This window comes from Bufo bufo, chromosome 1, assembly GCF_905171765.1.
Source record: "Bufo bufo chromosome 1, aBufBuf1.1, whole genome shotgun sequence".
Taxonomy (NCBI): domain Eukaryota; kingdom Metazoa; phylum Chordata; class Amphibia; order Anura; family Bufonidae; genus Bufo; species Bufo bufo.
In genome coordinates, this window is record NC_053389.1 from 11,477,970 (window position 1) to 11,504,474 (window position 26,505).

Consider the following 26,505-nt stretch of genomic DNA (forward strand, 5'->3'; position numbering starts at 1 on the left):
CCTAGTGGTGGCTGTATATATCTGTATGTAGTAATCTCCTGAGCTCCCTCTAGTGGTGGCTGTATATATCTGTATGTAGTAATATCCTGAGCTCCTCTAGTGGTAGCTGTATATATCTGTATGTAGTAATCTCCTGAGCTCCCTCTAGTGGTGACTGTATATATCTGTGTATAGTAATCTCCTGAGCTCCCTCTAGTGGTGGCTGTATATATCTGTATGTAGTAATCTCCTGAGCTCCCTCTAGTGGTGGCTGTATATATCTGTATGTAGTAATCTCCAGAGCTTCCTCTAGAGGTGGCTGTATATATCTGTATGTAGTAATCTCCTGAGCTCCCTCTAGTGGTAGCTGTATATATCTGTATGTAGTAATCTCCTGAGCTCCCTCTAGTGGTGGCTGTATATATCTGTATGCAGTAATCTCCTGAACTCCCTCTAGTGGTGACTGTATATATTTGTGTATAGTAATCTCCTGAGCTCCCTCTAGTGGTGGCTGTATACATCTGTATGCAGTAATCTCCCGAGCTCCCTCTAGTGGCGGTTGTATATATCTGTATATAGTAATCTCCTGAGCTCCCTCTAGTGGTGGCTGTATATATCTGTATGTAGTAATCTCCTGAGCTCCCTCTAGTGGTGGCTGTATATATCTGTATGTAGTAATCTCCTGAGCTCCCTCTAGTGGTGGCTGTATATATCTGTATGTAGTAATCTCCTGAGCTCCCTCTAGTGGTGGCTGTATATATCTGTATGCAGTAATATCCTGAACTCCCTCTAGTGGTGACTGTATATATCTGTATGTAGTAACCTCCTGAGCTCCCCCTAGTGGTGGCTGTATATATCTGTATGCAGTAATCTCCTGAGCTCCCTCTAGTGGTGGTTGTATACATCTGTATGTAGTAATATCCTGAGCTCCCTCTAGTGGTGGCTGTATATATCTGTATGTAGTAATCTCCTGAGCTCCCTCTAGTGGTGGATGTATATATCTGTATGTAGTAATCTCCTGAGCTCCCTCTAGTGGTGGCTGTAAATATCTGTATGTAGTAATCTCCTGAGCTCCCTCATCACATGATCCATCACCATGGTAAAAGATCATGTGATGACCGGAGTGACGTCACCAAAGGTCCTTTACCTGTAATTAATGCTCACCTCAGGTCCTGTTCAGCAAAGGAGACAGAAGGAGATGCCTGGCCGCGATCAAGTGGACTAAGGTGAGTTAAATTTTATTTTTTTTAACCCCTCCAGCGCTGTTTTACTATACATTCTGTATTCAGAATGATATTATTTTCCCTTATAACCATGTTATAAGGGAAAATAATAATGATCGCGTCTCTAACCCGATCGTCTCCTAGTAACCGTGCGTGAAAATCGCACCACATCCGCACTTGCTTGCAGATGCTTGCGATTTTCACGCAGCCCCATTCACTTCTATGGGGCCTGCTTTGCGTGAAAAATGCAGAATATAGAGCATGCTGCGATTTTCACGCAACGCACAAGTGATGCGTGAAAATCACTGCTCATGTGAACAGCCCCATAGAAATGAATGGGTCGGTATTCAGTGCGGGTGCAATGCGTTCACCTCACGCATCGCATCCGCGCGGAATACTCACCCGTGTGAAAGGGGCCTAAAGATATGTTATGATATCAGCAGGGGTTGTCGCGCTCCTCCATGACGCCTGCAGATATGGTGATTGCTCCAGTATTGCAGTATGAATATGTGGGTTTGGTCTCCCACTTTCCGGTAAGCTGGGGCTGTAGCAATCAGTACTTTGTCATCACTCAGCTTTCCCAGAAATACTGAAGATTTAATATTTTAGGTGACAATCCTCACAATGTTCCTTATTTTTCTATTCTTCCAGTCACACAGGGGCAGATATGGCGGAGTCCTATCACGAGCACACAGACCGTAGGTGCGGTCACCGTATCTTCCTAGTCACCAGTAACGACATGGAGCCGCCCGACTGTTTACATTGTGCCAGCAGAGCGGGCACAGGGTGACCAGAACACCGAGGTGATGACACATCTAGAATAATAGTCCTGCTGCCAAAATAGCCTTCTTTACATGAAGAGAGGGTAGAACTCTGAGTCACCGGGACGGGCGCAGCTCGGGGGAGACCGCGAATGTCTGACACATGGGGGAGAGCAATCTGGAAAGTATTTATATGGAATTCATCTCCTACAACGGCCTTGACATAGTGGTGTAGATATAAAGGGGGTGCAGGGGCTATAGATATAAGGGGGCGCAGGGGCCACAGATATAAGGGGGCCATAGATATAAGGGGGCGCTGGGGCCATAGATATAAGGGGGCGCGGGGGCCATAGATATAAGGGGGCGCTGGGGCCATAGATATAAGGGGGTGCTGGGGCCATAGATATAAGGGGGCGCAGGGGCCATAGATATAAGGGGGCCATAGATATAAGGGGGCGCTGGGGCCATAGATATAAGGGGGTGTGGGGGCCATAGATATAAGGGGGCGTGGGGGCCATAGATATAAGGGGGCGCTGGGGCCACAGATATAAGGGGGCGCTGGGGCCACAGATATAAGGGGGCGCTGGGGCCACAGATATAAGGGGGCGCTGGGGCCATAGATATAAGGGGGCCACAGATATAAGGGGGTGCAGGGGCCATAGATATAAGGGGACGCTGGGGCCACAGATATAAGGGGGCGCTGGGGCCACAGATATAAGGGGGCGCTGGGGCCATAGATATAGGGGGCCATAGATATAAGGGGGTGTGGGGGCCATAGATATAAGGGGGCGTTGGGGCCATAGATATAAGGGGGCGTTGGGGCCACAGATATAAGGGGGTGTGGGGGCCACAGATATAAGGGGGCGCGGGGGCCATAGATATAAGGGGGCGCAGGGGCCATAGATATAGGGGGCACAGGGGACATAGATATAAGGGGGTGTGGGGGCGACAAATATAAGGGGGCGTGGGGGCCATAGATATAAGGGGGCGCGGGGGCCATAGATATAAGGGGGCGCGAGGGCCATAGATATAAGGGGGCGCAGGGGCCATAGATATAAGGGGGCGTGGGGGCCATAGATATAAGGGGGCGTGGGGGCCATAGATATAAGGGGGCGTGGGGGACCATAGATATAAGGGGGCGCGGGGGCCATAGATATAAGGGGGCGCTGGGGCCATAGATATAAGGGGGCGCTGGGGCCATAGATATAAGGGGGCGTGGGGGCGACAAATATAAGGGGGCGCTGGGGCCATAGATATAAGGGGGCGCTGGGGCCATAGATATAGGGGGCCACAGATTTAAGGGGGCGCTGGGGCCATAGATATAAGGGGGCCATAGATATAAGGGGGCGCGGGGGCCATAGATATAAGGGGGCGCAGGGGCCACAGATATAAGGGGGCGCTGGGGGCGACAAATATAAGGGGGCACTGGGGCCATAGATATAGGGGGCCACAGATATAAGGGGGCGCAGATATAAGGGGGCGCTGGGGCCATAGATATAGGGGGCGTGGGGGCCACAGATATAAGGGAGCACGGGGCCATAGATATATGGGCGCAGGGGCCATAGATATAGGGGGCGTGGGGGCCATAGATATAAGGGGGCGCAGGGCCATAGATATAAGGGGGCGTGGGGGCCATAGATATAAGGGGGCGTGGGGGCCATAGATATAAGGGGGCATGGGGCCACAGATATAAGGGGGCGTGGGGGCCACAGATATAAGGGGGCACGGGGCCATAGATATATGGGCGCAGGGGCCATAGATATAAGGGGGCGCGGGGGCCATAGATATAAGGGGGCGCAGGGCCATAGATATAAGGGGGCGTGGGGGCCTTAGATATAAGGGGGCGTGGGGGCCATAGATATAAGGGGGCATGGGGGCCATAGATATAAGGGGCATGCGGGACACAAATATAAGGGGGCGCGGGGGCCATAGATATAAGGGGCACTGGGGCCACAGATATAAGGGACATGGGGGCCATAGATATAAGGGGGCGCGGGGCCATAGATATAAATGGTAGTGCAGGGGCCACAGATATAAGGGGGCACGGAGGCCACAGATATAACGGCATGGGGGACACAAATATATGGAGAACGGGGTCTATAGATATAAAGGGGTGCGGGGGCCACAGATATAAGGGGACAGGGGCCTCTGTAATACATATGGGGTTCAGCAAATTGATCACAGGATCTCCTTTTTTTTTTGCTTATACATGAATAGAATGCCAGAACCATAGTGAAGACTGACACAAAGGAGGAAGTAGAAGAGGATGAGCAAACAATGCAGATTTTCGTGCAATTCCGGCCGGTAGAAAGCTGAGTACCAGTCTCTGTGTGCAGTATAATGGGATGCACTTGGCCCTGGGCAGCGGTCCGTTTTTAGCCTCCGGGTGACGCGCTCTTTCCATCCGCCCGCTAATAACCGTACGTTATATTCTGGAGAAGCCACATCTGCTTCTCTGCCCTGTTATTTCAGGCTCCATTGCTAGCGGCGAGGACTTGGCAGCGCCCGGTGCCGGCTGTGCCCCACCTGCTGAGCACACAGACCTAGTTAATGGCTCACTGGCATCCGGCTCTGCGAGGACTGTCTGAAGAGGGCGGATTAGTCACACGTGCCTGCACTGGATGAGCAGACCTGACACGCACCGCCATGACTAACTCTCCAAATACTTCCCGTTACTTATTCTGCGCTGATCCTGATGTTATACTTCAATCACATCCAAAGCTGCTCACAAAATTCTCTTGGTCCTCCTTTTCACAGATCAGCTCTCTGTTCAAAACTGAGGACCAACCTCAGTGACATCTATAGTATGCGGGTAGATGGGCAGAGGTTGTGAGCTCCTGCAATGCTCCACTCTCCAGCAGAATCCTAAATGCAGCTTTGGATGTGACTAGAGCAACTGAAAATAACCTCTGGGTATCAATCATATTCCACAAATGATAACTAAAGACAAGTATTTGTGTAATTACATATTATGGCGACGTTCTGGGTGGAGTTCCACTTTAACAGGCTCCGAATCGAATGCAAATCTCAAACCCAAGTCTAGTGCTGGACCCCGGAGCAGAGCAGATACATGTCTATCCATATGTAACCATTTGTATACCTTTTCCTAATCACATGGTTGCGTATATTAGGCAATTGCATAAATATCAGTTCCATATTGTTCCTCTCTGATCTGGACATCACCGTGGGTCAGTCCACCGAACACGACATCACCGCGGACAGCCTACAGCTATTAGGACATGCTGGAAGTTGTAGTTTTGCAACAGCTGGAGGGCCACGGGTTAAGCATCCCTGGTCTGGCCTTTAGGAGGAGAATAATAGCGGCCTATAGGTCACTTTTATTGGGAACCTGTTGGAAGCGTTTTGCCCCCTGATCCACCTGACCGTCCTGCTCCGGTACTTTCCATCCTTAGTAGCCGGTTCCTCTTTTTGATTAATGCTCAAGCGCACCGTCCAGTATGTAACTAACCTGTGGAGATGCGAAGGTGTCCAGACCCTATCCCTGCCCTGGTGTGATGGACATCATCACACACCTGACTGAATCTCACCATGTGCCACTGTCTTCCACTTCCAGATCATGCGCAGTGCAGCAGGATGTACTTACCTTGTTTCTGACACTCTCCTGGCACATGCGCAGTGAAGCACTTAGTACTTACCTTGGCTTCTGAAACTCTCCTAGCTTCTGGCACATGCGCAGTGAAGCATGGAGTACTTACCTTGGCTTCTGGCAGGCTGCTAGCTTATAACGCCTGCACAGTGAGGTGCAGTATACTTGCCTTGGCTTATGACGCTCTCCTAGCTTCTGGCACATGAGCAGTAAAGTATGGAGTACTTACCTTGGCTTATGACATGATCCTGGCTTTTGGTGCATGCACAGTGAAGCACAGCGTAATTGCCAAAGCTTCCCACATTCCCAGATTCTGGCACATGCGCAGCGAAGCAGGGTGTACTTGCCTTGGTTTATGATGCTGTCCTGGCCTCTGACACATGAGCAGTGAAGCGGGGAGTACTTACCTTGGCTTATGACATGACGTGCTTTTAGTTTGTGGCGCATGCACAGTGATTGCAGTGTACATGCCTTGGCTTCTAACACTCCCATATTCTGACGCATGCGCAGTGAAGCAGGGTGCACTTGCCTTGGTTTATATGATGTCCTCTTAGCTTCTGACTTGTGTGCAGTATACTTGCCTCCAAATTCTGACGCATGCGCAGTGAAGCAGGGTGCACTTGCCTTGGTTTATATGATGTCCTCTTAGCTTCTGACTTGTGTGCAGTATACCTGCCTCCAGATTCTGACGCATGCACAGTGAAGCATGTGTACTTGTGCATGCGGCAGAAGCTGTGAGAGCGTCAGATGCCGAGGTAAGTGCAAATAGTTTCGCTGCGCATGCACCGCAAGTATAAGATAATGGCACACTCACATTCATGGCATCGCCAAGATGGTGGAGGGGCGAGAAGGTGGAGCTCACGGTCTGCTCCAAAAACCCAACGCATTTCAATTCTACAAAGCAGTTCTGCCTTTCTATAATCTACTTTCTGTACCCCATGCAGGGTTTTTCAGTGTTCAATATATCTGCTTCCTGTCAGTGAATAGAAATGAAGTTGTCTTATGAGCTTGATGAAGGGATCCCAGGCATTGGAATCCTGGAATTATTTTGGTGTTTAGTATTTAGTATTCCTGGCCCTGATCTGGGCCTTACCTGCTGTATACTAATGTGAAGGGAACTTATCCTAGAGGTAGGTGCTCTTCAATAACCCCATATTTGCCCACGTTGATCCCTCGGAATGTTCCCTGTGGAATTATCTTTGTAAATAGAACATATGGTAGGTAGGACAGTTATATGGCGGGGCTATAATGGTTCAGGGAGTCTCCATGTATTGTATTAGGACGGCCGCCGTCCCCACTGTTTACACTGCCGAGCAGCTCAGAGGGGGCGTGGCTACAAAGTGATTGACAGCCACAGTCCTGTACTGGGAGATGACCTGTCCCTTTTACATGTCCATCTCTATGGGATACCAGATACTTGGGGGGGGGGGAAGGGGATTGGGGTTGCACTTGGCTTCACCCGCTGATAGACTGTGAGTGCCAGGATATAAAACGGAAGACACTGGCATTGGCGGTGGCACGGCTAATAAGTCATTTGGAACAGAGAATTTCTGAAGAGGTCAACAGCGAGGTTCTTCCGACCTCCGAGTCTATTCATCGTCGGAGAGTCAATAGAAAGCGTTGACTCTCGGCCAGTTCCTTAAGTGCCTCGATCATTGTGCACAAATACATCGCGCGGGACTCCTGGCACGGCCTCCGGCCTCCGAACATAATAGGACACTTAATATTTCACTCTCCGTGCAGGGTCTTAGTATGACAACGAGAGAAAGGCGGCCGCGGCGTAACAATGGCGCTTAATCCGCCGCCAGAGAAAACAGCGGAGAATTCAGTGTCCTTTTGGCCTCGTTGAGCAGATCTGAAACGTCGTTAATTGCCTCTTTCTCTTTTCACTGGCAATTTTTCACCACTTTACAAGGTCGTGGTTTAAAGGAGCACTCCGGACACAACTCATACACTGGGTTATGTCTAGAGCAGGGCTTGAGGAGGCGGAGCATATCATAGGGGTGCTGTTTCCTAGTCTCCACCCCCTCAAGCCCTGTGATAGACGTAACACGGTGTGTTCATTTTACTGTTCCTTTAAGTCTTAAAGTGCACCTCCAGGTATACCTATATTGTTGCAATATGCCACAATGATTTCCTTATTCTAGTTCATGTCCACCACTAGGTCGCCCCAACCATACGTGGACTTTGGGTGGACAACAATAGCCCCTCTAGTTCACTTTTAACGGGAACCTGCTGGAAGCCTTGCTCAAAATAAGATCTAAAGCTGGAACTTGGCAAGACAGGGCAGCTGCAGGTCACTGGGCGAGTCTAAGAGGGTGGCCGCCACCTGAGGACCCTCACTGACCAAGAGTTGCCCCCCAACCCCCATTCCTGAATATTTGACAACACGTTGAGGCTGAAAATCCTCATTATGCCCCCAATCAAATATGAATTGGTGATGGATGCAGATACCTTGATCTCCTTGACATGGAAGGTAATGATGAGGATGAGAAGGATGATGGTGGAGATGCTGATGGTGCATTTCATCAGGTACAGGTAGACAAACCACTGCAAAAGAAGAAAACAATGTGTTAGAGAAGACGAGGAGGATACCATGAGGTGGTCGGGAAGATTCTGGAGCATAAATGTCTGGCACAAAGATAACTATTGGTTAGTTTATGCACCAATCAGATTTAGCCTGGCCCATGAGAAGATCCAAGGATCCTCCCCCGCTGAGCCTAGGAACCAGGTCTCCAAAGGTTAGCACTTCTGGGTAATTTCCGCTGGTTCCTAGATTCAGCACTGAGATCAATGATCACTTTTTCCAGACGCCTTGAACTTTTTTGGCCGTCTTTGCTTCTCCAATTCTAAATGTAGAAATCGGGCAGTGATACGTCCTGACATTTACTCTGGATTTATTATAAAACTCATGCTTTGTTTATGAGTCATAGGATGAAATTGGAGATAATATGTGGGAGTCTGAACTTCAGGAGAGCAAATTTTATGTGTAATACACATCCACTATATGGAGAAAAGTATCCAGTCTCACGTCTTAATCATTACCACATCCAACCTCTAGTCATGCAATCTACCATTACACAGTGTATAAAATCCAGCCTCTAGCCATGTAGTCTACCATTACCACAGTGTATAAAATCCAGCCTCTAGCCATGTAGTCTACCAATACCACAGGGTATAAAATCCAGCCTCTAGCCATGCAGTCTACCATTACCACAGTGTATAAAATCCAGGCTCTAGCCATGTAGTCTACCATTACCACAGTGTATAAAATCCAGCCTCTAGCCATGCAGTCTACCATTACACAGTGTATAAAATCCAGCCTCTAGCCATGCAGTCTACCATTACAACAGGTGTATAACATCCAGCCTCTAGCCATGCAGTCTACCATTACCACAGTGTATATTATACAGCCTCTAGCCATGTAGTCTACCAATACCACAGTGTATAAAATCCAGCCTCTATCCATGCAGTCTACCATTACAACAGGTGTATAACATCCAGCCTCTAGCCATGTAGTCTACCATTACCACAGTGTATAAAATCCAGCCTCTAGCCATGTAGTCTACCAATACCACAGGGTATAAAATCCAGCCTCTAGCCATGCAGTCTACCATTACCACAGTGTATAAAATCCAGCCTCTAGCCATGTAGTCTACCAATACCACAGGGTATAAAATCCAGCCTCTAGCCATGCAGTCTACCATTACCACAGTGTATAAAATCCAGCCTCTAGCCATGTAGTCTACCATTACCACAGTGTATAAAATCCAGCCTCTAGTTATGCAGTCTACCATTACAACAGGTGATAACATCCAGCCTCTAGCCATGCAGTCTACCATTACCACAGTGTATAAAATCCAGCCTCTAGCCATGTAGTCTACCATTACCACAGGTGTATAGCATCCAGCCTCTAGCCATGCAGTCTACCATTACCACAGGTCTATAACATTCAGCCTCTAGCCATGCAGTCTACCATTACCACAGTGTATAGCATCCAGCCTCTAGCCATGCAGTCTACCATTACCACAGGTGTATAACATCCAGCCTCTAGCCGTGCCTTCTACCATTACCACAGGTGTATAACATCCAGCCTCTAGCCATGCAGTCTACCATTACCACAGTGTATAACATCCAGCCTCTAGCCATGCAGTCTAACATTACCACAGGTGTATAACATCCAACCTCTAGCCATGCAATCTACCATTACACAGTGTATAAAATCCAGCCTCTAGCCATGTAGTCTACCATTACCACAGTGTATAAAATCCAGCCTCTAGCCATGTAGTCTACCATTACCACAGTGTATAAAATCCAGCCTCTAGCCATGCAGTCTACCATTACACAGTGTATAAAATCCAGCCTCTAGCCATGCAGTCTACCATTACAACAGGTGTATAACATCCAGCCTCTAGCCATGCAGTCTACCATTACCACAGTGTATAACATACAGCCTCTAGCCATGTAGTCTACCAATACCACAGTGTATAAAATCCAGCCTCTAGCCATGCAGTCTACCATTACAACAGGTGTATAACATCCAGCCTCTAGCCATGCAGTCTACCATTACGACAGTGTATAAAATCCAGCCTCTAGCCATGTAGTCTACCAATACCACAATGTATAAAATCCAGTCTCTAGCCATGCAGTCTACCATTACCACAGTGTATAAAATCCAGCCTCTAGCCATGTAGTCTACCATTACAACAGGTGTATAAAATCCAGCCTCTAGTTATGCAGTCTACCATTACCACAGGTGTATAACATCCAGCCTCTAGCCATGCAGTCTACCATTACCATAGTGTATAAAATCCAGCCTCTAGCCATGTAGTCTACCATTACCACAGTGTATAGCATCCAGCCTCTAGCCATGCAGTCTACCATTACCACAGGTGTATAACATCCAGCCTCTAGCCGTGCCTTCTACCATTACCACAGTGTATAACATCCAGCCTCTAGCCATGCAGTCTACCATTACCACAGTGTATAGCATCAAGCCTCTAGCCATGCAGTCATTACCACAGTGTATAACATCCAGCCTCTAGCCATGCAGTCTACCATTACCACAGTGCATAACATCCAGCCTCTAGCCATGCAGTCTACCATTACCACAGGTGTAAAACATCCAGCCTCTAGCCGTGCAGTCTACCATTACCACAGTGTATAACATCCAGCCTCTAGCCATGCAGTCTACCATTAGCACAGTGTATAACATCCAGCCTCTAGCCATGCAGTCTGCCATTACCACAGGTGTATAACATCCAGCCTCTAGCCATGCAGTCTGCCATTACCATAGGTGTATAACATCCAGCCTATAGCCATGCAGTCTGTCATTACCACAGGTGTATAACATCCAGCCTCTAGCATGTATACAGATAATGCCATACAATCCCCTAGTAGGGCATTAGTAAAAGGGTTTTCCAAGATTTTAATACTGATGACCTATCCAGAGGATAGGTCATCAGTATCTGATCGGTGGGGGTCTGACACCCAGACCCCCCACTGATCAGCTGTTTCTAGCAGCTCACCAAGCACAGCGCCGTACATTGTATAGTGGCCGTGCTTGGTATCACAGCTCAGCGTCATTCACTTCTAAGGGGCTGAGCTGCTCCTCAGCCATGTGACTGATGAAAGTGACGTCACTGGCCTTGGGTAAGCTGCTAGAAGGCCATGGCACTCACCGGAGCAACAGCTGATTGGCGGGGATCCGGTGTATTATCAGATACTGATGGCCGTCCAGAGGATAGGTCATCAGTTCTAAAATCTTCAAAAATTCCTTTAACTTGTCCTTGCCTCTTTCCCCCGGTGGCAGGTACCACAAACCATGTAGTCACAATTGCGCTGACTGCAGAGGATCCCTGGCAGCCACCATCTGCTATTTTAAAGGCAAAAAAGTCCAAACCCTGCAAGTGTGAAATCTGTCCTTACCCGGGTTGTCCAGGTCCCCACCAGTTATGGCCACATGTGCTGTGTATATGGTGTGCTCTGCAGCGCCTACATAAGGCTGTGTTCACACCATGTGTGTACACAGAGCTGGAAATGTCTCAAATGGGGCCACAGACCCCTATGGCCAAAATAGTGCCCCCTGGGCTGGCATATGTTAGGGTCTTGTCACTTCTGTGTCACGGTTTCTTTACTGAAAGGACGCCATGATGTAGAGCCGGATGTGTCACACGACTAAAACAGGTGTAGAATATGATAAATGAGACGGGCCTGCCGCCATTCCTCCATTTTTTAGAACTGCCGTCCGTGGCACAGATGGGGAAGGAGTCACAGATTTGGCCGCAAATCCCCTTTGCGACCGAATCTGCGACGGATATTCGCCAAAAATTGCCATATATCTATTCATAAATGACCCCTACTAACAGCATTTACGTGATGCCGCTAAAGGGTTAAACCAGATGGCAGTGTGCGCATGCTCTCCATGTCATAGGACCTATAAGTGCGCCCACATGAGAGTCTGACGCCTTCAAATAAGCCCCCGACAACCAACCAGAGGCCGCGACCCATTTCTAGGTTTCAACCAGTTGGCAGCCAGTCTTAAAGAGGACAATACCCAATACCGGGCGGCGCACCAGGCCTCTAATCCAGTATACAGCGAGACACCCCCTCCCCTCCAGTATATACTGTCAGCACGTTACGTGTACACCAAGGATCCATAGCCCCCCTCCATCAAGTATCAACCCATTAGTGACGGGCAGGAGCCTGGCTCTTATATGGCAGCCGGGCGCCTGCTCTAAACGCCCGGTTTGGCAGAAGCGCCGAATCTTTAACTCCCTAGATGCCGCGGTCAGTAGCAACTGCGGCATCTAACTGGTTTAGAAGGAGGGAGCCCCCTTCTCAGACATCTTCACCCGCAAATGAGATAGGCAAAATTTATAACTCAGTGGCGGAATTGCTGCTTATTCCCATCTCCCTCCCAGAAAGAGTTAATAAAAGTTCTCTGTACCCCAAAATGGTGCCATTAAAAACTACAACGTTTCCTGCAAAAAACAAGCCCCCACTGGGCTACCTAGACGGAAAAATAAAAAAAAGTTATAGCTCTTGGGAGGGAACAGTAAAAAAATGGAAAAAAATTGTTTGGTCACTAGGGCCAAGAGCAACCAATCAGATTCCAGCTTTCATTTCTCAGAGCTCCTTTGGAATATGAAATCTGGAATCTGATTGGTTGCTATGGGCAACGAAGCCCGTTTTCCTTTACACCAGTTTTGATAAATCTCCCCCAAAGAATTATGAAACTGTCTAAAGGTCCTGGTTGTCCTTAGCAACCAATCAGAGCGCAGCTTTCATTTCATACTCTGCTCTTCAGCAATGAAAGCTGCGCTGTGATTGGTTGCTTTGGCCCAGAAAGACAGCTCCACTTTCAAAAATCCACCCAATGTTTTATTTAAAGGAACAGAAAGTATAGATTGGGGCAGATTTATGAAAACTTGTCTAAAACAAAAACCATGGCGGCCGATCACTGCACAGCTTTCACTTCTCAGGAGCACTATTAGAAATGAAAGCTGTGCTGTGATTGGTTGCCGTAGGTGACAAGGACAGTTTTCCTGTTAGTTTTCATATATCTGAGGGGCGGAGCATGACACAAGGGGAGGGGCACAGTGCCTTCAACCTGACTGAAGTGTTCCTTTGAATAGACTATGACCTAGAAGACATTTTGCCCCTGTCCGGTAGACCCTTCTTCATCATGGCTGACTTGTAATTCTATATCGTGTGTTTCCAGACATGGCGCCTGAAGACAGACTGCCATTCACCCGGCTTCTATCCCAAAACGGGTCATCTTCAGGAGACCACCCCTTTAACATGTTTGACTGAAGGAGCTCCACCTCCGGATCAGACTACACACAGGTTTTAGTTTGTAGTCTGTAACCATGACGACACATAGGTCTGCACAGGAGCTGTATACACAAAATGGTCAGCCATCGGGTATACAAGACGCCACATTCCCTGCAGGATCCCTCACAGGACAATGGCGGCTTTGTGGCCGCGTCAGATAATCTTTGATCCGTGGTTCGCTGTTGGTGGAAATGTTTGCTCAGAGGGGGAGCGAGCTCGTGCGCTATGTGTTAGCACCATGAAAATGAAAGCTCTGCTCGATGAGAACAATGAAAAATAGAAAGCTGCTGCTGCTGCGCTCACTGCATCCCCTGCTGGTTCAGCGTCTGCAAACCCAAATCTGTAATTTAACCGCCATCTCGTGTCATGTCCCCGTTACGTGGCACGCACAGCACTCCATAGCATCTGGCTACTTGTGGGGACCAAGCAGGGGTTAATAGTTTAGCACTGGGGCGTTGACTCCCTCGGAGATTAGGACTCTAGATCTTCTCATTAGGTCAGCAACAACCAACAAAGCGTTTGTTCTCCGGTGATAAGACTCCAGCGCGGTGACGAGCGCCATAGAGCGAGATTACCAGGCCCTGCCTGAACATACTGCGTGCCATGGGTGCTGAAGGGGGCGCCACAGTCTGCACCGCTGACTCCAGCCTAAGACAGGACAGAAAAATATAATTCATGAGAATGGGAGCCCCGTGTCCCTCTGGAGTGGTGGTCGCACATGTGCACTACCTCTCCATTCACTCTCGAGGGGATGGGTGAGCATAGCCGACTGTACTGCGCATGCTCCACTGAGTCCCCCTATTCTCATGATCAGTGGGGGTCTTGGTCAGCCTTTCCGCTGCCCCCCTCCTGCCCCTACCTGGTGCTGCCTGAGGCAATCGCCTCACCTGGCCTCATTGGTGGTGCGCCCCTGGTCTTGGTAATAAATGTTGCTCGTGGCCCGTCCCCTTTAATAACATCCTGTCTTGCAGCGCGTTATAATACCCCAGTGCTGAGAAAGTAGTCACCGGAAGAGCGCAGCTCTGGAGGTGAGCTGCGGGGCGTGATGTAACTCAGGACCAGTGCATGATGAATGATGTAAAGTATGGGCAGAGTTCCTCCGTATGACCTGTACATTCTATCTGGACGCCCAAAGTAAAAAGTTGAGGTGCACTTTAAAGGGGAACTCTGACAGAAACCTGGATTTTCTCATTGATTAGTAAACTGCAGGGGAGGTATGGCCGCCGTTTCCCAGGGCGTTAGCCACCATGAAGTCGGAGGGTTTCTTAAACTGTCTATTTTTTTTGCTATTTATTATCCTTTTAGATTTTTCAAAAACTTCCAGGAGGAGTCGGCAGAGCGCCGCCGATGAAAGCTGAGGTTTTATTTCATCCCGCTCACATGGTCCTATCCTCCACCCCGCGCGGGCACTTTCTGATTTCACACATTGCGGCTTCCTGTGGATCTAAATAAACTCCTCCGCTTCTACAACAAACGTTATCTCTCCCACAAGATCGAAAACAATGGGGAGTTCCTGCTTCCGAGGAGAGTTCAAAACAGAAGCTCCAACACAGACGAGGGGGGGGGGGGGGGGGGGGGCGTCATCGAAACACGCAAGTCACCGGCCGTCCAACAATGGCTCTGCCTAAAGTCAGAGGTCAGGAGGGTTGACTTTCTCTGGTCTTCATTCTGTAGATCTGCACTAGTAAGAGGTCTACACCACCAACCCGAGGACTACTCACTGCCAAGACCTGACTGCATTAACCTAGAGCGTAATACAGAATGTACACAGTGACTGCACCAGCAGAATAGGGAGTGCAGCTCTGGAGTATAATACAGGACGTAATTCAGGATCAGTACAGGATAAGTAATGTATGTACACAGTGACTGCACCAGCAGAATAGTGAGTGCAGCTCTGGAGTATAATACAGGATGTAACTCAGGATCAGTACAGGATAAGTAATGTATGTACACAGTGACTGCACCAGCAGAATAGGGAGTGCAGCTCTGGAGTATAATACAGGACGTAACTCAGGATAAGTAATGTATGTACACAGTGACTGCACCAGCAGAATAGGGAGTGCAGCTCTGGAGTATAATACAGGATGTAACTCAGGATCAGTACAGGATAAGTAATGTATGTACACAGTGACTGCACCAGCAGAATAGTGAGTGCAGCTCTGGAGTATAATACAGGATGTAACTCAGGATCAGTACAGGATAAGTAATGTATGTACACAGTGACTGCACCAGCAGAATAGTAAGTGCAGCTCTGGACTATAATACAGTATGTAACTCAGGATCAGTACAGGATAAGTAATGTATGTACACAGTGACTGCACCAGCAGAATAGTGAGTGCAGCTCTGGAGTATAATACAGGATGTAACTCAGGATCAGTACAGGATAAGTAATGTATGTACACAGTGACTGCACCAGCAGAATAGTGAGTGCAGCTCTGGAGTATAATACAGGATGTAACTGAGGATCAGTACAGGATAAGTAATGTATGTACACAGTGACTGCACCAGCAGAACAGTGAGTGCAGCTCTGGAGTATAATACAGGATGTAACTCAGGATCAGTACAGGATAAGTAATGTCTGTACACAGTGACTATACCAGCAGAATAGTGAGTGCAGCTCTGGAGTATAATACAGGATGTAACTTAGCATCAGTACAGGATAAGTAATGTATGTACACAGTGACTGCACCAGCAGAATAGTGAATGCAGCTCTGGAGTATAATACAGGATGTAACTCAGGATCAGTACAGGATAAGTAATGTATGTACACAGTGACTGCACCAGCAGAACAGTGAGTGCAGCTCTGGAGTATAATACAGGATGTAACTCAGGATCAGTAAAGGATAAGTAATGTATGTACACAGTGACTCCACCAGCAGAATAGTGAGTGCAGCTCTGGATTATAATACAGGATGCAACTCAGGTTTAGTACAGGATAAGTAATGTATGTACACAGTGACTGCACCAGCAGAATAGTGAGTGCAGCTCCGGAGTATAATACAGGATGTAACTCAGGATCAGTACAGGATAAGTAATGTCTGTACACAGTGACTGCACCAGCAGAATAGTGAGTGCAGCTCTGGAGTATAATACAGGATGTAACTCAGGATCAGTACAGGATAAGTAATGTATGTACACAGTGACTCCACCAGCAGAATAGTGAGTGCAGCTCTGAAGTATAATACAGGATGTAACTCAGGATCAGTACAGGATAAGGGATGTATGTACACAGTGACTGCACCAGCAGAATAGTGAGTGCAGCTCTGGAGTAATGCATGCAGACAGTGACTCAGCTTTTTATACAGATTATGTTATCAGTAAAGTGGTGCTGAGCGGTGAACCCTTGTGCTGCATCTACATACTTGTCTTTAGTCTGACAGTTGACATTTGGGAACGTTACTCTCTAGGATGGAGCTGCTCCGTCCTGCACAGGACAACGGCTTCTAGTGATTATTAAGGAGCTGCTGTAATCGGATGGATCCTGACAAACTGAAGGTCATACACAGGATATCCTGTGGGGGGCACTCAGGGACTAGCCTCGGGCAGGTCACACCGTCAGCTGAGCACACGGGGTAACTGGGGTCCTAATGAAAGGCTCACCGGATTGCCACATGCCAGTTATTGGGCACATGCCAATGTGACAGTTATTATGTCCGTGGTTTATACCAGTCTGACTCGTTTAATAACTTCAGGAAAAAGAAAAATGTAAATCCGGCTTCTGTGATAACAATAAGATCGCCTTTATTATTCCATCAGTGTAAAATCCATGCAGTCACCAAGTCCACGCGTTTCAGGTCTCGCTCGGACCCTCACCCATGACATAATGGTAACAGATTTAACAGGTGTTTAAATACAACCCCCCACCAATTATACGTGGATGGGGGGAGAGTATATTACAAGGCCTGCATGACCAGCACATACAGAGAACACAAAGAAGAACACAACCTAACAATGTAACATTATGTCTGTTAACCCATTGAGTGTCAAGCTGAAAAATCCAAAAGGATTCACGATTCAAAAGTTTGCGCCTGTGATCTCCTCCCCGGATCGGTAAGGACGCGCGTTCCGCCCCCTGCACGGAGAAATGAGCGGTACTGCCCTGACGGACTACCGCGAAGTGCGGACCGGCCGCAGAAACATTCCTGCTTTTATAGTGCGGTATGTCCGATAAATGTTCCCCGATTCTAACCTTCACCGCGTGCACACGACCGTTGTGTGTTTTGCCGTCCGCAAATTGTAAATCTTCAAAACACGGATGGCGTCCGTGTGCGTTCTGCAATTTGCGGAACGGCACGGACAGCCTTTAATATAACTGCCTATTCTTGTCCGCAAAGCGCGTACAAGAATAGGACATGCTATATTTTTTTTGCGGGCCCGCGGACCGGAGCAACGGATGCGGACAGCACACAGAGTGCTCGGGTCGCACATGCAAATATTATGTCCGTATTTATAGCTGCCGGGATAGCGTAACCAGGTGGCTAAAGAGCCCCCGTCCGCCCCCGATCAACGTGCATTGTTCTTGTGAACAAAGGCGAGGGGTCAGGGGGTCCTTTGTGTGCCTGGCCCTTTAAGATAAATAGTAGGAGGTGACATTTTCAAGCTCCTCCCTTTTAGATCCTCCCCCGCTTAGTAAATGCAGCAATATTTTCATGAATGTCCTTCTTGAACCTCGGCTGGAGGTTATTTCTGACTGTGGGTTCAGTCTGACGGATCTGCTGATCCCACCGGGCGTGGCTGCGGGTGGAGGGGCCACGTTCTGCGGTGACTGCAGAAAAACGTGCTAAACAATGACACAAACAGCTAAACGAGACCTCGCCCTCGCCCTAACCGTCCTCACCCCTCCCCCCGCTCGCTTGTGGACACACACCCATCAGTGTCTTGTGTACGAGATATACAGTAGAGTAGAAGCCCCTCCCACCACACACCGCAGCCAATCAGAATCCAGTTTGTGACCTCAGGACAAGTCATCAGTATCTGACACCCAGCACCCCTGGTGGTCCCATGTTGGAGGCGGCGCCGCTGCGGCCTCGGCCTGGGACATCACATCAGTATCTGACACCCGGCACCCCTGGTGGTCCCATGTTCGAGGCGGCTGCGGCCTCGGCCTGGGACATCACATCAGTTGGTCACATCTCCTTCCTGCAGCTCAGTCCCAGCAGCTGTAATACTAGACATGGCCACTATACAATGTGTGGCGCTGGAGGGCTACGAAGAGGGGCTGTGGCCTCTTCAAATAAAGGGATCGGCGGGGGTGCTAGGAGCCGGACCCCCACAGATCTGATAACAGTGACCTGTCCTGGGGATGGGCCATGTTCATGGATATATCAGTGGTGCTCCTGCAGTGGAGGCAGACCACGTGACTGCTATGGGGCCCCTGGGCAGGGGGGACCGCTCTGAACTTTTTGGAGTAAATACATAGAGATATATGGTTGGTGCTCATAATAATAATAATATAATAAATCAATATCAATACACGCCACATATCTACAGCGCCTGAAGTGGCCGAGGCCAAAGACAAGCGTTTATTGGTTACAAGTTGTATCTAATTCAAATTTATTCCACCTGAAAAATATCAATTCATCAGAAATCTGGAGAGTTGGGTCTGATCTGCCCTGAGTGACTGATGCCCGTACAATGGGAATGTAAGTGCAGGGGCCGAGGAGGTCTGTGTGCGCCCCCTCTGTCATCTGTCTGTTATCTATCTATTATCTATTATCTATTATCTATCTATTATCTATTATCTATTATCTATCTATTATCTATTATCTATCTATTATCTATTATCTATTATCTATCTATTATCTATTATCTATTATCTATCTATTATCTATTATCTATTATCTATCTATTATCTATTATCTATCTATTATCTATTATCTATCTATTATCTATCTATTATCTATTATCTATCTATTATCTATTATCTATTATCTACTATCTATTATCTATCTATTATCTATCTATCTATTATCTATCTATTATCTATCTATTATCTATCTATTATCTATCTATTATCTATTATCTATCTATTATCTATCTATTATCTATTATCTATCTATTATCTATTATCTATTATCTATTATCTATCTATTATCTATCTATTATCTATCTATTATCTATTATCTATTATCTATCTATTATCTATCTATCTATTATCTATCTATTATCTATCTATTATCTATCTATTATCTATCTATCTATCTATTATCTATTATCTATTATCTATCTATCTATTATCTATTATCTATTATCTATTATCTATCTATTATCTATCTATTATCTATTATCTATTATCTATTATCTATCTATTATCTATCTATTATCTATTATCTATCTATTATCTATCTATTATCTATCTATCTATTATCTATCTATCTATTATCTATTATCTATTATCTATCTATTATCTATTATCTATCTATTATCTATCTATTATCTATTATCTATCTATTATCTATTATCTATCTATTATCTATCTATTATCTATTATCTATCTATTATCTATCTATTATCTACTATCTATCTATTATCTATCTATTATCTATCTATTATCTATTATCTATCTATCTATTATCTATCTATCTATTATCTATTATCTATCTATTATCTATCTATCTATTATCTATTATCTATTATCTATCTATCTATCTATTATCTATCTATTATCTATTATCTATCTATTATCTATCTATTATCTATCTATTATCTATTATCTATCTATTATCTATTATCTATCTATCTATTATCTATTATCTATTATCTATTATCTATCTATTATCTATTATCTATCTATTATCTATCTATTATCTATCTATTATCTATCTATTATCTATCTATCTATTATCTATCTATTATCTATTATCTATTTATTATCTATTATCTATCTATTATCTATCTATTATCTATCTATCTATTATCTATCTATCTATTATCTATCTATTATCTATTATCTATTATCTATCTATTATCTATTATCTATCTATCTATTATCTATCTATCTATCTATTATCTATTATCTATCTATCTATTATCTATTATCTATCTATCTATTATCTATCTATTATCTATTATCTATCTATCTATTATCTATCTATCTATCTATCTATCTATCTATCTATTATCTATCTATCTATTATCTATCTATTATCTATCTATTATCTATCTATCTATTATCTATCTATCTATCTATCTATCTATTATCTATCTATCTATTATCTATCTATTATCTATTATCTATCTATCTATCTATCTATCTATCTATCTATTATCTATCTATTATCTATTATCTATCTATTATCTATCTATTATCTATTATCTATCTATTATCTATCTATCTATTATCTATCTATTATCTATCTATTATCTATCTATCTATTATCTATTATCTATCTATTATCTATTATCTATTATCTATCTATTATCTATTATCTATTATCTATCTATTATCTATCTATTATCTATCTATCTATTATCTATCTATCTATCTATTATCTATCTATTATCTATCTATTATCTATCTATCTATTATCTATCTATCTATTATCTATTATCTATCTATCTATTATCTATCTATTATCTATCTATTATCTATCTATCTATTATCTATCTATTATCTATTATCTATCTATATTATCTATCTATTATCTATCTATTATCTATTATCTATCTATTATCTATCTATCTATTTATCTATCTATCATCTATCTATTATCTATCTATTATCTATCTATTATCTATTATCTATCTATCTATCTATCTATTATCTATTATCTATCTATTATCTATCTATTATCTATTATCTATTATCTATCTATTATCTATCTATTATCTATTATCTATCTATTATCTATTATCTATTATCTATCTATTATCTATTATCTATTATCTATCTATTATCTATCTTTCTATCTTTCTGTCTGTCTTTCTTTCTTCTTTTCATACTGGCTTTTCCTGACAACCAGTAATAGTTGCGGTTTCTCGGTGACAGGATAGCCGCCCCCGCCACTTGCCAATTACAGATCTGCAGTGCGGGATGGCTGACGAAGTGACGGCTTCACTGTGAGGCCTCATGCCCACAACCGACCGTGGTTTTGGTTCACATCCAATCGCCATTTTTTGCGGATCGAATGCAGACCCATTCATTTCAATGGGCCTTCCAAAGATGCGGTTGGCGCGCGGTGTGCTGTCCGCATCCGTATGTCCGTTTTGCGGTAACGCAAAAATATAAAACATGTCCTATACTTGGCAGATCTAACAGAGGGCAGGACGTACCATTCCACAAAATGCGGAACGCACACGGCTGGTATCCGTGTCTTGTGGAACCGCAATTTGCAGACTGCAAAAACGTCGCTACAGCCCTAAGGGTCCATTCACACATCCGCAATTTCGTTCTGCATTTTGCGGAACGGAATTGCGGACCCATTCATTTCTATGGGGCAGTACTTCCGCGTCCGCAATTCCGTTCCCGAAAAAAAATAGAACATGTCCTATTCTTGTCGGCAATTGCGGACGAATAGGCATTTTCTATTAAGTGCCGGCGATGTGCGTTCCGCAAAATGCGGAACGCACATCGCCGATGTCCGTGTTTTGCGGATCCGTGGATCCACAAAACACAAATGGACGTGTGAATGGACCCTAAATGTGGAATATTCTGGAGGAATATTATTATTATTCCGCACATCGTCCTTCCTGAATGCAGCAGATGTTTCCCGTTTTCCCGTACTATACAGTAACCGGCAAGAAACCGCCACAAAACCGTTTGGCTCTGTAACATGTGAGGAGTGGTTTTACATAGGACTGCATGTAGGTCTACTAGCCATGGAATGACTGACATAAACAGCTCGATGACAATCTCAGCTCTGCTACATCTGCATGGCGGATGTGATTGGTGTTTTTACAATAATGGCGTTTGCGGACGTGGAGCGGATTTATCGCTCAGGGATCGGTCGTCAGCGCTCGGGATCCTCAGGAAAGCGACAAGAATCTTAGCAAAATATTCACAAGAACAAGTGTCGCCCTCATTACATAAGAATCACAGATATGAAGGTCCTGGGTGGTAGAGGTGCCCGCTTCATGGATTTCTGCAGAACAGGCCGTCTGCAGCTGGCACTATAGGAAACATTTGTGGCTGGCACTATGGGCAGCATCTGTGGCTGGCACTATGGGCAGCCTCTGCGGCTGGCACTATGGGCAGATTCTGTGGCTGGCACTATGGGCAGCGTCTGTAACTGGCACTATGGGCAGACTCTGTGGCTGGCACTGTGGGCAGCATCTGTGGCTGGCACTGTGGGCAACATCTGTGGCTGGCACTGTGGGCAACATCTGTGGCTGGCACTTTGGGCAGCCTCTGCGGCTGGCACTGTTAGCAACATCTGCAGCTGGCACTGTGGGAAGCATCTGTGAATGGCATCTTTGATGGTATCCATGGCTGGCACTAATGGGGACCTCTGTGAGTCTGTGCCACTGTATGGGGGGCATTTACGGCACTTATGGTTCATCTGTGCCTGGAAAAAATATTAGTAAAATATCTGCATCACACGTGGCATCGCCTGCTGCCCTGTTATATTCACTATCCTGTATCACCATATCCATTGCCCCCCGCAGAGGCGCTCCTGTAAACCCTGCCCTCGGACCACCTGAACTAGGGGTCATGTATGACCTATGAAGGATCCATGTCCGATACCGGCCTGACTCCAAACCCTCTAGGCATAGGCAGGGTGCTGCCAACATCTGGGGCACCCTAAGGCGCTGGTGATCTGTTGAGTGGTGCCACTTACATAAGGGCAAGATACTATTCAGTGCCCTAAATACTGGCTCCCATGACAACTACAGTGCCCCTATGCCAACCATGATCCCCCTGTACCCCCTTGCTGTCCACAGTGCCCCCATGACAACCACGATCCCCCTGTACCCCCTTTTCTGTCCACAGTACCACCATGCCAACCACAATCCCTTCCATCACCTTGCTGTCCACAGTGCCCCATGCCAACCACGATCCCTTCCACCCCCTTGCTGTCCACAGTGCCCCCATGCCAATCACAATTCCTTCCATCCCCTTGTTATCCACAGTGCCCCAATGCCAACCACAATCCCTTCCACCCCCTTGCTGTCCACAGTGCCCCTTTGCCAGATAAAATGCCCTCCACTCCATTGCTGTCCACAGTGTCCCCATGCCAACCATGATGCCCTCTACCCCCTTGTTATTCACAGTGCCCCCATGCCAACCATGATGCCCTCTACCACCATGCTATCCACAGTGCTCCCATGCCAACCATGATGCCCTCTACCCCCTTGCTGTCCTCAGGGCCCCTTCTGCTTATGCCCAGGCCAGGCTTGTCTCATGTCTATGGCACCAGTTGCCACCTGTCCCCACGCCCCTTGTGCCAGCATGGCCCCCGGCACAGGTCTGTCATGGTGACCCCGCTCTGGAGCTGTCTCTCTGCAGGTTCCCACCGCTTTTCGCTCCATTGTTTCCTATGAAGGGAAATGTTTCGCTATTTGTAGCTTTCCATAAGAAACAATGAAACGTTCTTATCAGCGACAGGACGGGGGCAGGGCGGGCACCAGGGGCACCGCTAAAAATGTCCCGGGCACTGACAGAGGAATATGATAGCGGGAATGTGATCGGACGCTGTCGGCCAATCTGGACATCACGCAGAGATGTTGCGCCCAACCTGGCGCGACCGGCCATATGAGGTGAGTACTGGGAGTACTGGGACGTCACCGTCCAGAACGCCCCATTAGGGTCAGTGAGGCATAGAGCGCCCCCTCATGGCTATGTCTATACCTCGCACTGACAGCGCCTGCAGCCCCAGAGCCCCCATATCTAGAGGTGGGCACATGACCCTATGCACTTTTATAGCCGCGGGGCACCACCTCCTGTATGTTGGCCCCTGGTCCTCAGTGATGCCCCCCAGGGGGGCAGTAATGTGTTCGCCTACATGATGCCGCCATGTCAATCCTGGTGACAGGAGACGCCGGGAAATCACCTCCGGATAACAGGACCGATCCGAGTACTGGAGGGGGATGTGCAAACCAGTGACCCCAGTAACCCCCATACTGGGAACTATTCCCATTAACGGGACACTATTGTTCTAAAGAACATGTGATGCTCAGGAATAGGTGCCAACGTGGAAGCTGGCACTACAGGGCAGGAGACGGAGGCGAAGAATAACCCATTCACTGCCAAAGCATTAGACTAATCCAGGGGTGACAAGTAATGTACACAGTGACTGCACCAGCAGAATAGTGAGTGCAGCTCTGGAGTATAATACAGCATGTAACTCAGGATCAGTACAGGATAAGTAATGTCTGTACACAGTGACTGCACCAGCAGAATAGTGAGTGCAGCTCTGGAGTATAATACAGGATGTACCCAGGATCAGTACAGGATAAGTAATGTACGTACACAGTGACTGCACCAGCAGAATAGTGAGTGCAGCTCTGGAGTATAATACAGGATGTAACTCAGGATCAGTACAGGATAAGTAATGTATGTACACAGTGACTGCACCAGCAGAATAGTGAGTGCAGCTCTGGAGTATAATACAGGATGTAACTCAGGGTCAGTACAGGATAAGTAATGTATGTACACAGTGACTGCACCAGCAGAATAGTGAGTGCAGCTCTGGAGTATAATACAGGATGTAACTCAGAATCAGTACAGGATAAGTAATGTAACGTACACAGTGACTGTACCAGCAGAATAGTGAGTGCAGCTCTGGAGTATAATACAGGATATAACTCAGGATCAGTACAGGATAAGTAATGTATGTACACAGTGACTGCACCAGCAGAATAGTGAGTGCAGCTCTGGAGTATAATACAGGATGTAACTCGGGATCAGTACAGGATAAGGGATGTATGTACACAGTGACTGCACCAGCAGAATAGTGAGTGCAGCTCTAGAGTATAATACAGGATGTAACTCAGGATCAGTACAGGATAAGTAATGTATGTACACAGTGACTGCACTAGCAGAATAGTGAGTGCAGCTCTGGAGTATAATACAGGATGTAACTCAGGATCAGTACAGGATAAGTAATGTATGTACACAGTGACTGCACCAGCAGAATAGTGAGTGCAGCTCTGGAGTATAATACAGGATGTAACTCAGGATCAGTACAGGATAAGTAATGTATGTACACAGTGACTGCACCAGCAGAATAGTGAGTGCAGCTCTGGAGTATAATACAGGATGTAACTCGGGATCAGTACAGGATAAGTAATGTATGTACACAGTGACTGCACCAGCAGAATAGTGAGTGCAGCTCTGGAGTATAATACGCTGTATGGTGCCATTGTCTGGAAATAGCGCCCCCCAGAGTCCCTCCCGGGGATTATCGCCCTGTGTATGTGACATCTCCCGCTGCCATACCACCTTTCTCTCTGTCCTCCTCCTCTGATGTCAGTTCCCAGTGACCGGGCAGGATTACCAGGAGTACAATGGTGATTGTGTGCAGTGTTTTCCTCTGTCAACCTGTTTATGTAGAAACTGCTATTGATAGCCTGACTTGGATCATGGCTCCTGGCACACAGCCTGCCCTCACTGATCGCTGGCAGCGCCCCGGACCCTTATTACCAATTAGCAGTCACGACTGACGACCTTTATCTCAAGGCTCTTCACATTTATTGAAGAGGTGCCACCATGATGGACTTTCTTAGGCCTCCTGCACACGACCGTTTCCCCCCCCCAGTTTTACTGGCCGTTTTTTGCGGTCCGTATACGGAACCATTCATTTCAAGGGTTCCGCAAAAAAAACTGAATGTTCTCTGTATGCATTCCGTTTCCGTATTTCCGTTTTTCCGTTCCGTTTAAAGATAGAACATGTCCTATTATTGCCCGCAAATCACGTTCCGTAGCTCCATTCAAGTCAATGGGTCCGCAAAAAAACGGAACACATACGGAAATGCTTCTGTATGTCTTCCATTTCCGTTCTGTTTTTTGCGGAACCATCTATTGAAAATGTTATGCCCAGCCCAATTTTATCTATGTAATTACTGTATACTGTATATGCCATACAGAAAAACGGAACGGAAAAACGGAACAGAAACGGAAACACAACGGAAACAAAAAACGGAACAACGGATCCATGAAAAA

General features: G+C 46.4%; 1 protein-coding gene across 1 annotated transcript in view; it reads right to left on the reverse strand.

The window, feature by feature from the left end:
- The window catches only part of KCNN4 (potassium calcium-activated channel subfamily N member 4), a 52,696-nt gene that overhangs the window by 21,378 nt on the left and 4,813 nt on the right, over window positions 1-26,505 (reverse strand). The window contains exon 2 of the mRNA XM_040420367.1: window positions 8,025-8,120. Within this exon, the coding sequence (XP_040276301.1) occupies window positions 8,025-8,120 (96 nt within the window). The remainder of the gene's footprint in view (window positions 1-8,024; window positions 8,121-26,505) is intronic.